The 12,940-nt window shown below is 41.7% G+C and overlaps 1 protein-coding gene across 2 annotated transcripts in view; it reads left to right on the top strand.

Moving 5' to 3' along the window:
* The first annotated feature begins 5,003 nt into the window (after positions 1-5,003).
* LOC124035930 (protein kinase C-binding protein NELL1-like) overlaps positions 5,004-12,940 on the top strand; it is a 467,070-nt gene continuing 459,133 nt past the window's right edge. For both annotated transcript variants that reach the window (XM_046349864.1, XM_046349863.1), the window contains exons 1-2: positions 5,004-5,135; positions 5,847-5,975. In XM_046349864.1, coding sequence (XP_046205820.1) covers positions 5,087-5,135; positions 5,847-5,975 — 178 coding nt within the window. In that variant the 5' untranslated portion in view covers positions 5,004-5,086. The remainder of the gene's footprint in view (positions 5,136-5,846; positions 5,976-12,940) is intronic.

Below are 12,940 nucleotides of genomic sequence, written 5' to 3'. Positions count from 1 at the left end.
GCACTGGGGACACCGCGCGCTCCACAGCATAACACGGTGCCTGCCCGGTCTCTCACGCCCCCCGGTAAGCACAGGAAGTTGGCGCAGGTCTCCTGCCTGGCTTCGCCATACTCCCTGTGTGCCCCCACCCCCCAATACATTTTTGGGGCTGACTCTCGGGCTTCCATCCACGCCGCTGTGCTGCCTCCTCATACCAACGCCTCTCTGCCTTCGCTGCCTCCAGCTCTTCTTCGGGGCGGCGATAATCTCCTGGCTGTGCCCAGGGTCCTTTCCTGTCTAGAATCTCCTCCTCCATTTCTCCAAATAGTTCTGCCTCTCTTGCTGTTGCTGCTGCTGCTGTTGCCTCTCTTGCTGTTGATGCTTTTCACCAAGCCGCTTGGTCCTGTTGTGGTGGGTGGTTCTGTAACGGCTTTCTTCCTGGGAAGGAGAGGCGGACCAAAATGCATCGTGGTTATAGTTCATGTTTTTAATATAGGAAAACTCAACATGAACTTAATACAAAACAATAAACGTGGTAAAACCAAAACAGCACTATCTGGTGCAACAAACACAAAGACAGGAAACAACCACCCACAAAACCCAACACTAAAACAGGCTACCTAAATATGGTTCCCAATCAGATACAATGACTAACACCTGCCTCTGATTGAGAACCATATCAGGCCCAAACACACAAACAGACAAACTAGACATCCAACATAGAACGCGAACTCAGATCACACCCTGACCAAAAAAAACATAGAAAAACACAAAGCAAAATATGGACAGTGTGGGACACCGTGCAATGACTCTAAAACTGGCTATGAGAGGCAGCAGGTAACTGTACTTCACTGTGATCTGATTTATACCTCGATAGTCAATACACGGGCGTAAATTGGCATATTCAGGGGGGATGTACATGGTGGAGACCTGGTTTTGACTCTTCACTGGAGTTGCACCTATGGAAACACCTACACACCTCCCTGAGCACTGACGTGACCATCCCTTGAGAGTCCTCTATTTCCACGAAATAGTTGGGTAATGATTGGCCAACCAGGGACGCTCCAACACCACAAGGACTAATTCTCTCCTTATGATACATAATAGATCTGTGACCTCTCTGATCAGTCCTGACCCAAAAGGAGGATCCCTAATCTAATTGCAAATGAATGATCAATAAAATTCCAAGCTGCACCTGAATCTACAAGCGCCTTGTGCTGGGAATGCGGGGAAAACTCAGGAAATGCTATACATACACACATGTGCGAAACAGGAAGCTCTGGGTGAGTCAGGTGCCCTGCCTGCTGCTTTGACTCCCTGGAGAACTTCCCCATCACCGACCAGCAGTGTGCCCTCTGCGTCCACAGGTGGTGCAGGGAATGCCCCTCAAAACCCCCCAGTCCCCTTCATAGCAGCACCTCCTAGCTCCATCGGCGTCGGATCTGAGGGCCTGGGGGATGGAGCTGATGGACCTTGATCCGGACGTCCGCGGGAGGCCAACAGGTTTTCCAGCCTGATGGATAGGTTCACCAGCTGGTCAAAGATAAGGGTCGTGTCCCTGCAGGCTATCTCCCTACGAACGTCCTCACGTAGACCACACCTGTGGTCGATCAGGACCCGCTCATTCCATCCCGCACCTGCGGCCAGAGTTCGATCGTCCAGAACGAAGTCTTGTGCGCTCCTCATCCCCTGTCTAAGATGATACAGGTGGATGACTGAAAACCACCCGGAAGCGGCGGGTAAAACCCTCATAATTGTCCAACGTCGGTCCTTCCCTTCCCCAGTCTGCATTGGCCCATTCGAGTGCTGTACCAATTAGACAGGAGATGAGGCCGTTTAAACTCTCGCGCCCCGAAGGAGCTGGGTGAATGGTGACCAGGTAGAGCCCCAGCTAGAGTAGGAACCCCTGGCACCCGGCAGCCGTTCCATCATATTGGGGCGGCAGCGTAGCCTTGTGGTTAGAGCGTTGGACTAGTAACTGGAAGGTTGCGAGTTCAAACCCCCGAGCTGACAAGGTACAAATCTGTCGTTCTGCCCCTGAACAGGCAGTTAACCCACTGTTCCCAGGCCGTCATTGAAAATAAGAATGTGTTCTTAACTGACTTGCCTGGTTAAATAAAGGTAAAATTTAAAAAATTAAATATACCTTCGGGAGCGTAAGCCAAATCCCACTGGATCCAGGTGAAGGATGGGTGGACAGTGGTGTGGGTTGTTGTGGGAGCTGGGGTGATGATGATGGGGTTGCTGGAAAACCCCCTCTCTCCCATCGCTCCATGGTTTGCAATCCATGGCTGTGCCTAGACTTTGCAACATAGTTGCATGCCGATGGACGATCTCCTCCATAGGCAGAGGAGGGCTGTGTGCACCTGCTGACTCCATTGAAGGTGTGTGTTTTTGTCAGAGTCTAGGTGATGTGGGTAAGGCGGAGTCAGGCGCAGGACACAGAGATGAGTAATAATAGTAACTTGAGTAACAATAGTACTAGAAATAATCTTCCAACAAGGAAAACAAAATCCAGAATCACATAAACGAGACAACTGACAACAATAAACATGCACAAAACCATGATGGCTCCAGAGGGTTAAATAGGGAAATAATTCAAACATAATGGGGACTAGGTGTGTACAATACAGACAAAATAAATGTAGATCGGTGGAGGCTAGAAAGCCGGTGACGTCGACTGCCGAACGCCACCCGATCAAGGAGAGACTTCCGCCAACTTAGGAGGAAGTCGTGACAGTGAATGATCAAAGATCTACCCAGCAAAGCAGGAACATTCCCAGAACATAAACTAAGATTGCCATTTAAGTTCTATACATACATGCAATAATTTCAAGTATTTGACTAAGTTGCAGTTCATAGAAGTAAATCAGTCAATTGAAATAAATTAATTTTGCCCTAATATATGGATTTTACATGACTTAGCAGCCATGGGTGGGCCTTGGATGGCAGGGGCACAGATACTGGGGAGCCAGGCCCAGCCAATCATAATTAGTTTTTCCCCACAAAAGGGCTTTATTACAAACAGAAAAACTCCTCAGTGGTTCTGATGTCGGTTGGACGTACTACCAAATTTTCTAAAATTACGTTTAAGGTGGCTTATGGTAGAGAGATAATCATGTAATTCTCTAGCAACAGCTCTAGTGGACACTCCTGCAGTCAGCATGCCATTTGCACACTTCCTAAAAAAGAGACATCTGTGGCATTTTGTTGTGTGACAAAATTGCACATTTTAGATTGGCACCTTGTCCCCAGCACAAGGTGCACCTATGTAATGCTGTTTCTTGATATGTCACACATGTCAGGTGGATTAATTATATTGTAAAAGGGGATGTAAACAAATTTGTGAATGACATTTGAGGGGAATAAGCTTTTTGTACGGAACATTTCTGGGATCATTTATTTGACTCATGAAACATGGAACTTTTACATGTTGAGTTAAATGTTTGTTCAGTATACTTATATAAAACCCTAACATTAGGATAATAACACCCCCCCCCAAAAAAAAAAAATTCAAATATGTTTTGGATAAAAATGTTTTTTTGAAAAGGTTTAAAAGAAATATCCTTGGAATGTTCTCCTTACATTCACTAAAATGTTGTGCACAACGTCTTTAACAACCATCACAGAAAATTCCCCAAATTTTCTCATTAAGTTTACAGTTAGAGAACAGCCAAAATGTGTTCTGAGAACATTCTTACAACATAAGGTGAATGTTTTGTATAATCACCAGCACAACTGGGTATTTTGTAGTGTTATGAGAACATTTTCCACAACCTAAGGAATGTTCTGGGAATCTTCACAGAACCAATTTTGGTTTGCTGGGTAGTAATCTTTCATTTTCACTAACTGTGTAACAAAAACACCGAAATTAACATTACCTGGGTATTTGAAAATATGTGCACTGCACAATACAATAAAATTGGATTTTAAGATATGAATCTGCAAGGATAGTTTGATATATATATATTTTTATAGTTACTAATTAGTAGACGTAGACTCGTCACACACATATCGAGAACTTTAAATCTCCCTTGCGCTCGGACTGCATTACTCTGCACACAAAGAAGGTCTTGTCCACGCTGTGGATAAATGCCATAATCACTGACTAAATGTTATTGTTTCAATGTCAGTGCATGGCTTGTCGATGCAGGTAACCTCACAATATACACACTACACATATTGTGTGCCTCCCAAATGGCACTCTATTCCATACACAGTGCACTACTTTTGATCAGAGCCCACAGGGCAAAAGTAGCGCACAAGGGTGCCATTTGGGATGTGATTATTAACTGTATTGGAGAAGCAAGGAGCGTGATTAATGGTAATCAACAAAGACAGCTCCCAGGAGGAAGGTAGGTTGGAGTACCCGTGCTTATAAAAGCCCTCAGTATCCTAGGGGTGAGAGAGATTGATCAAGTTAGAGGGAAGGGAGAAGATAAAGGAGATGGACACATGTCGGGATTTATGGTTGAAATGCTGTTTAACCCCGTGAAGTCCCGAATAAAAGACAAACATGAGGACCTGACTATGAGCTGGTTAAAGAAATCCGGTTGATTCAATTTATTTTAGGTTTATTATCATAGGCCTATTCTGTTGCAAAATGCTGCATCTGATTATCTGCAAAAAATAGCAAAGGCTATGTAAGAGATGATGATTCATGTGTTATGTGATTACATATAGCCTACTTGTTAGAATCCCAACTCTCATTACAGGTCCCCCAGTTGACCTTCTTCAAAAACCTTTCACTCCAGAATTGGACGTGTCTATAGTTTCTGAAGGGGAGAATTAAGATTAATTTCGCTGTGCAAAAATATCGTCTATAGATTAATTTCAATTCAGAAGGATGGCTAATGCGGATTTATTCCAGCTTTGTGAATAATAGCACTTATTGAATGGATGGCAATAGTATTTAGATTAAATTCAAGAGAATTTACGTGCTCACCGACAGTACCCCTATTTCCACGATGTGGAACGCTCCGAGCCACTGCACCCAGCACCAGTGAGATGAGCACAGTTTGCGAGACAGACTCGAGCAAGTGTTTTGCCAGGGAAGCGCTCGACGTAGGATATTTCTGAGGAAACTGTACAGTGCAACTTCACACACATGGATATTTACGTGGCTTTGTTATCCGTAGTGCTCATTGCGAAACCAGGTAGGTGTCACACGGGGACATGTGCAGTTAGTTTACCTATTGTTTTAGGTATCATTATCAGCTCTGTCAGCCTAGTTGTTTAATGCGCACCCTCTCCTTCTCCATAGCCCGATAAGCACCTCTATCGGCTTTTTATTCGTTTGTCCCTTGTAGATTTTTTTTATTATGAATAAAAAAATTGTATCAATTTCCCCTCATTTATAAATCATATTTTTGGAATTAGTTTTATAGTACAGAATAATAGCATAGTTATCATCTCCTAAAACGTAGGGTATGTTGTTGTCAGACCACATCTGTAGAACGCGCATAAGTCCCTAAACAAATGACAGGTGTCACACAGGTCGATGCAGCAGTCAATTTGTTCCCGCGCAACAATAAGTCCAATATTTGTATTACATAGACTTTCATTTAAAGTCATCTGCCATTATACGGTATATGATGTCTCGTGCCATGCGATTTACGCGCTTTGTCTCTGATGTGATTGCCACTGTACCGAGGTGAAGGTGCTTTGAAATCGCATGAATTCAATTCTCATGTATTTGACTGTGTTGCAGTTCATTGTATATCACGCAGAGGCGGAAGTTTGATGCTCAAACTCAATTATTAAAGAAGTGCCTTGAACGTTATACACATCGTGTAGGTGGGAGGATGTGTGATAGTAACTGTGCACCCAATGTGTGACAATGGTTAAATAATATTTCCCCCCTACAGTTTTCGGTTTTGGAATAGATCCCGACTACCAGATTGATATCATCAATGAACTTGACTTCGCAAATGCAACATTTGGAATTACCCAAGTGGCAGGGCTTCACAAAAATAGCAAAGCCTTCTTATTTCGAGGTAATGTATACTTATTTTCTCTATGTGTTTGTTAATTGATAGCTCATTGTTTTATTTATCAGTGAATTGCAGAAATATTTTATTGGGCGTGGAATCATGAGAATGTTTGGTAAACTAATTTCATTTGTAAAATGTAGGTTACCCAAGCTCTGACTAGTGGTTGTAGGATTACCCAGAATATTTTAGGTAAACTGTTGGTAACAGATGCTGAACTAATCATCATCATTACATCACCAATGTATTGTAACGATTCTGGCTATATGAACCATGTTACAATTCCAACCATGTGGGTAAACTCTCTTGGTGCAATGCGTAGGGTGCTTGCCATTCACAGCAGTGACCCAGGTTGACTTCCCTGCCCCTCTTGTTTGCTACGTTGGTGTCAGAAGTGGGATGGCAGCCGTGAGGCCATCATAACGCACAGGCCGTACATATGAGGGGGCTAAGTAGTCAAACCACGGGCGATACACACTATACAATGTTACAATACCCATCAAGTGGGTTAACCCTATTGACGCAATGCGTTGCGTTTGCCTTTATATTTATTATGGATCCCCATTAGCTGCTGGCAAGGCAGCAGCTGTTCTCCCTGCGGTCCAAACACATTAAGGCACTTACATCACTCATGAAATAAAATATAAAACAGTACATCATAAAGTGGTGTAATAATGTTATACACAATACAAAATGTATAATACAGCAATATTACAGTGTGAGTGTGTGTTCTAGAGTATGTGTGTGTGTCTGTCTCTCTCTTCACAGTCCCCGCTGTTCCATAAGGTGAATTTTTATCCATTTAAAAAAAATCTGATTTGACAGCTTGCATCAGTTACCTGATGGGGAATAGAGTTCCATGTAGCCATGGCTCTACGTAGTACTTTATGCCACCCATAGTCTGTTCTTGACTTGGGGACTGTGAAGAGATGGTTGGTAATAGGTTGATTGGTCGGCTATTTGAGCCAGTAAAGGGGATTTACCATTCTTGGGTGGTGGAATTACTTCTGCTTCCCTACAGGCCTGAGGGCAGACACTTTCTTGTAGGCTTAGATTGCCACTCCTATTTGCCATATATTCAATGTCATCCGCTATTATCCTCAGTCATTTTCCAGCCAAGTTGTCTGACGCTGGTGGCTTGTCATTGTTGATAGACAACAATTTTTTCCCCTCTTCCACACTCACTTTACGGAATTCAAACTCACAGTGCTTGTGTCTTTCATAATTTGGTCAGTTATACTTGGATGTGTAGCGTCAGTGTTTGTTGCTGGCATGTCATGCCTACATTTGCTAATCTTGCCAATGAACAAATAACTAAAATACAGTGCCTTGCGAAAGTATTCGGCCCCTTGAACTTTGCGACATTTTGCCACATTTCAGGCTTCAAACATAAAGATATACAACTGTATTATTTTGTGAAGAATCAACAACAAGTGGGACACAATCATGAAGTGGAACAACATTTGTTGGATATTTCAAACTTTTTTAACAAATCAAAAACTGAAAAATTAGGCGTGCAAAATTATTCAGCCCCTTTACTTTCAGTGCAGCAAACTCTCTCCAGAAGTTCAGTGAGGATCTCTGAATGATCTAATGTTGACCTAAATGACTAATGATGATAAATACAATCCACCTGTGTGTAATTAAGTCTCCGTATAAATGCACCTGCACTGTGATAGTCTCAGAGGTCCGTTAAAAGCGCAGAGAGCATCATGAAGAACAAGGAACACACCAGGCAGGTCTGAGATACTGTTGTGAAGAAGTTTAAAGCCAGATTTGGATACAAAAAGATTTCCCAAGCTTTAAACATCCCAAAGAGCACTGTGCAAGCGATAATATTGAAATGGAAGGAGTATCAGACCACTGCAAATCTACCAAGACCTGGCCGTCCCTCTAAACTTTCAGCTCATACAAGGAGAAGACTGATCAGAGATGCAGCCAAGAGGCCCATGATCACTCTGGATGAACTGCAGAGATCTACAGCTGAGGTGGGAGACTCGTATATTGCACAAATCTGGCCTTTATGGAAGAGTGGCAAGAAGAAAGCCATTTCTTAAAGATATCCATAAAAAGTGTCGTTTAACCAGAAGGGGACTAGGGTTCCAATTTTGGAACACCCCCCCCCCCCCACACGTTCAGCTGGAAGGTGGCGCATGGAACGCAAAAATATTCCTAAAGTTATTTAACCTCCACACATTAACAAGTCCAATGGCTCAAATGAAAGATAAACACCTTGTTCATCTACCCAGCAAGTCAGATTTCTAAAATGTTTTACGGCAAAAACATAGCACATATTTATGTCAAACCACCACCGAAGACACAGCTAATTTGCATAGCCAAGTTAAAAAAAATATGCAATCAACAAACGCAGGATTAAAAGAAAAATAATTTCACTAACCTTTTGAAATCTTCATCAGATGACAGTAATATAACATGTTACACAGTACATTTATGTTTTTTTCAATAATATGCTATATATATCCATAAATCTCTGTTTACAATGATGCATCATTCAAAAAATGCTACTCAAATGTCCTGAGAAATGACGATAGCTCCAGCAGATAACGTCGGCTAACAAGGAATACACATCATAAACTTTGACTAAATATGCATGTTCTACATATATATATAGTTAGATACACTTCTTCTGAATGCAATCGCTGTGTTACATTTATTTTTAACGTTACAGGTTTCGTTCACTAGGCTATACTATGAGTCGGCGCTCCAAAAGTAGCATTATGGCTCCTCTATCTTGGAGTCCACAGAAACCCAAATTTACCACATAAATATTCCCTTACCTTTGCTGTTCTTTCATCAGAAGACCTGGAAGGAATTATACTTACCAAAAACAGCGTTTAGTTTTGCAGTCTGTGTCTTTCGGTTCTCAAACACAACACATTTCGGTTGAAATGTAGCCAAAAGTCAAGTGGATGCGCACCAAAACGTTGAACTTACATATTATATGTCGACTAAACTTGTCAAACTAAGTTCATAATTAAGCTTTAACATGTTATAAATGTGTACTGCAATCGTGAGGACGAACAGAAACGCATGCATTGTATAATCGATCTTGGAAAAAAGACAGGACCGGAGCAGAGCGCACATGAGAGTGACCTGTTTTTTCGCGTGACCGAAAGGTTTCGGCCCGCCAAAACTCTCGTGAGCGCACGATTCTCACAATGAGAATCCCCATTGAAAGCTGAGATCGCGCTGAAGACAAAGTCAAAGTCCAGACCTGAATCCAATCGAGAATCTGTGGAAAGAACTGAATACTGCTGTTCACAAATGCTCTCCATCCAACCTCACGGAGCTCGAGCTGTTTTGCAAGGAGGAATGGGAAAAAAAAATGCAGTCTCTCGATGTGTAAAACTGATAGACATACCCCAAGCGACTTACAGCTGTAATCGCAGCAAAAGGTGGCTCTACAAAGTATTAACTTAAGGGGGCTGAATAATTTTGCACGCCCAATTTTTCAGTTTTTGATTTGTTAAAAAAGTTTGAAATATCCAATAAATGTCGTTCCACTTCATGATTGTGTCCCACTTGTTGTTGATTTTTCACAAAAAAACAGTTTTATATCTTTATGTTTGAAGCCTGAAATGTGGCAAAAGGTCGCAAAGTTCAAGGGGGCTGAACACTTTCGCAAGGCACTGTAGTTGGCAATATTAGTGGGTTTTGTAAGTTTGCATTTTTCCCCATAACCTCTCTGGGAAGGTGGTTCCGCTAGCGGAATCCCTGGCCTACAGCTAGTGAAATTGCAACATGTCAAACGATGTTTCTAATCAATCCTTACGGTGTTTTTATCATAAATATTCAATAATGTTACAACCGGACAATACTGCTTTCATTAGAAAGGAAAGGGAACGGAGCTCGCACTCACGGCCACGCGTGATAAACAACTCATGGCTTTCAGCTGAGACACTTACTCTGAGTGGTCTTATTCTCTCCCCTTTCACAATAGAAGCCTGAAACAACTCCTAAAGACTGTTGACATCGACTGGACACTGGATATTCGATAGGCATATCTACAAACCTCAGAATTCCCACTTCCTGGTTGGATTTTTCTCAGGTTTTCGTCTGCCATATGAGTGCTGTTATACTCACAGACATTATTTTAACAGTTTTGGAACCTTTTTAGTGTTTTCTATCCAAATCTACTAATTATATTTATGTGCATATTCTAGCTTCTGGGCCTGAGTAACAGGCAGTTTACTCTGGGCACGCTTTTCATCCAAACTTCCCAATGCTGCCTCCTATCACAAAGAGGTTTAATATAATTTAAGTTGCTCCAACAATTACTATCATTCTTTCTATCATTTATCTGTTGTAGTATAGTTTCTTCTTATTTTATTCAGTTTAGTCACGTGATTTCTCAATTTGCAGTATGTTTGTCAATCTGTTGTGCAGCCAGACTTATTTGCTATTCCTTTAGCCTTGTCCCTCTCAACCATACCATTTTTCAATTCCTCATAAATCCACAGGGATTATTTTATTGAATAAAAACAATGTTTACAGTAATTTCTTAATAATAGGCGCATGCTTATTAGTAACTGGAATATGCAATTTCATAAATGCGTCAAGTGCAGCGTCTGGTTGTTCCTCATCACACACCACAGACCAACAAATATTATTTTCATCACCAACATAGGAATCACTACAAAACTCTCGTATATTAGGCCCAGCCTTTGGAACTTCGGCGGAAGTCGTGACACTGCTGCTCACGCTCCCAGGTAATATTTATTTATAACAACGTTTCGACCCTTAGGTCTTCATTGGGCAGTTTGTACTCTGCCCATGAACATTTTCTTTGACAATTTATGCATATTACATATTCTAATATAATTCAGTAAGAAAGTCGTAACTATTACAACTTTAGGATTTGCATAAGCTCTTGAGGAACTCCAACACCTCTGATAGCATCATTGAAGCTACAAAACTGTCTGTTTTCAACCGTAACATGTGATGGCAATACAACAGAACAAAAACTCAACAACAAAAAATACAGTATATCTTAAAGCCATGCCCCCACTAAGCCACGTCTCCACTCCAGGGTTCCTCCAGGAACCCGTTGCTTCTTTGAACCATTTAAAGAACCCCTCAACTAACAGAAGGCGCAAATATGAATCATTGACTAGCAATGGTTACTTGAGGAACCCCAGGGGTTACTTGAAGATCTCCAGGGTTTCTCGAGTTACCACTAATTCTAAGAGTTTAGAGCACTGACACTCAAGAAGAAGAAGACCTGGAGAGAGAGGAGAAAAAGAGGTCAGAGCACAGGAGGAGGGGGGAGGGGAGGGATCTTCTTTTCAAAATGGATTCAGGAGGGAGTGATTTCCAAAAACAATAAGAGCTTGCAGCGGGCAGCTGACAAGGCAATATCAAGCAGCAACTCTGCAATCTCAACAAGTCAGCCTACAATGCACAAAGCCTAATATATGATCCTTTGGCCACTATTTACATATTAGTGCTGTGGAGTTTTGGATGAGGATGACAGGAACAGACTGTCAGGGTGGAGGGAGGGAGAGGGACAGAGGCTGAGAGAGCGAGACGATAGACAGGGAGAGAGGCACAGATCTGGCTGCTGCTGGGTTGGCAGACCTATTTCATGGCTGCGGGACTAGTCTCACCCCTTGTCCCCTGGTCGCTAGCGTTAGCCAGTGATGCATAAACAACAGATGTCATGTGTTGGCATGGGGAGCTAGACTTTTATGACCCTACATTACGGGTGAAGGAAAAATGTGTCACCGCTGGCGCTCCTGATAAACTAGTCAGATCAATGGAATCTCCCCATGAAGGTCTTCATCTAGTTTTGTCTAATCTTACCTGGTGCCTTTGGGAGAGAAGTGAAAAGAGCAAGGGAGAGATGCTTACGCTCGCTGTTTTTCTTTCCTTCTGTTCTGTGGAAATATTTTGGTGCAGTTTGCATTGCTGGTGGTTGCATAATAATGAGAACATTGGACTATGAGAGTGCTTGTATTGATATTAGCGTCCATGCTGAGCTAATTGCCGAGATATGTAAACATTTGCCACACCAATTAACTGAATACTCGCACTCAATGAAATGGCTGTGTGTAGGGTAATTTCATCATTATGGAATAGTGCTGAGCGATTAACCAAATTGTTGATTTAATTTTGGTTATGATTAATAAGGAATAAAATTATTTTCTATTATCACATTTAAAAAGACAAATGGAATGTTTTGGCAATTGAATGTTCTCAATATTTGTCTTTATAATTTTGATAAAAACGCACTAAAATAATTTTAAGTATCATCATTGAAATCTGAAATCGGGTTTTTTGTTTTTTACCTGAACAGAAACGGAACCGACCACAAAAAGCATGATGTATTATACAGTAAAGATTTAATATGTATTAATTAATAATATAATACTAATTCAAGATAGAGGGACAGTATTGCTGAAAACAGTTTTAAAATACCAGTATTTGGTTCATAGTAGGTATCGGGAGGATTGGAGTGTTGATTTTATGTTCCTCCCATGGGTATAATCAATCTACAGGCGTTAGCTATTCCTTAAGCTTCTTTAAATAGTGCTGAGCGATTAGTGGTTTTTGATGTCGGTTGCATTTTTGTTAAAAAAACGTTTTTGATTTGGGTTAAAAAAATATATAATATACTTTCAATAGCTAATGCCTGTAAATTGATTATACTCATGTGGACACCTGGTTGTCGAACATCTCATTACAAAATCATGGCCATTTTAATATAGAGTTGGTCACCCCTTTCCTGCTATAACAGCCTCCACTCTTCTGAAAAGGCTTTCCACCAGATGTTGCAACATTGCTGGGGGGACTTGCTTCCATTCAGCCACGAGCATTAGTGAGGTCGAATACTGATGTTAGTCCTGTCTCGCAGTTGGCGGTCCAATTCATCCCAAAGGTGATTGATGGGGTTGAGGTAAGGGCTTTGTGCAGGCCAGTCAAGTTCTTCCACACCGATCTTGACAAACCAT

This window comes from Oncorhynchus gorbuscha, linkage group LG05 (assembly GCF_021184085.1).
Source record: "Oncorhynchus gorbuscha isolate QuinsamMale2020 ecotype Even-year linkage group LG05, OgorEven_v1.0, whole genome shotgun sequence".
Classification (NCBI taxonomy): domain Eukaryota; kingdom Metazoa; phylum Chordata; class Actinopteri; order Salmoniformes; family Salmonidae; genus Oncorhynchus; species Oncorhynchus gorbuscha.
Note: the sequence above shows the minus strand (reverse complement) of the source record. Positions and strands in the feature narration are given on the sequence as shown.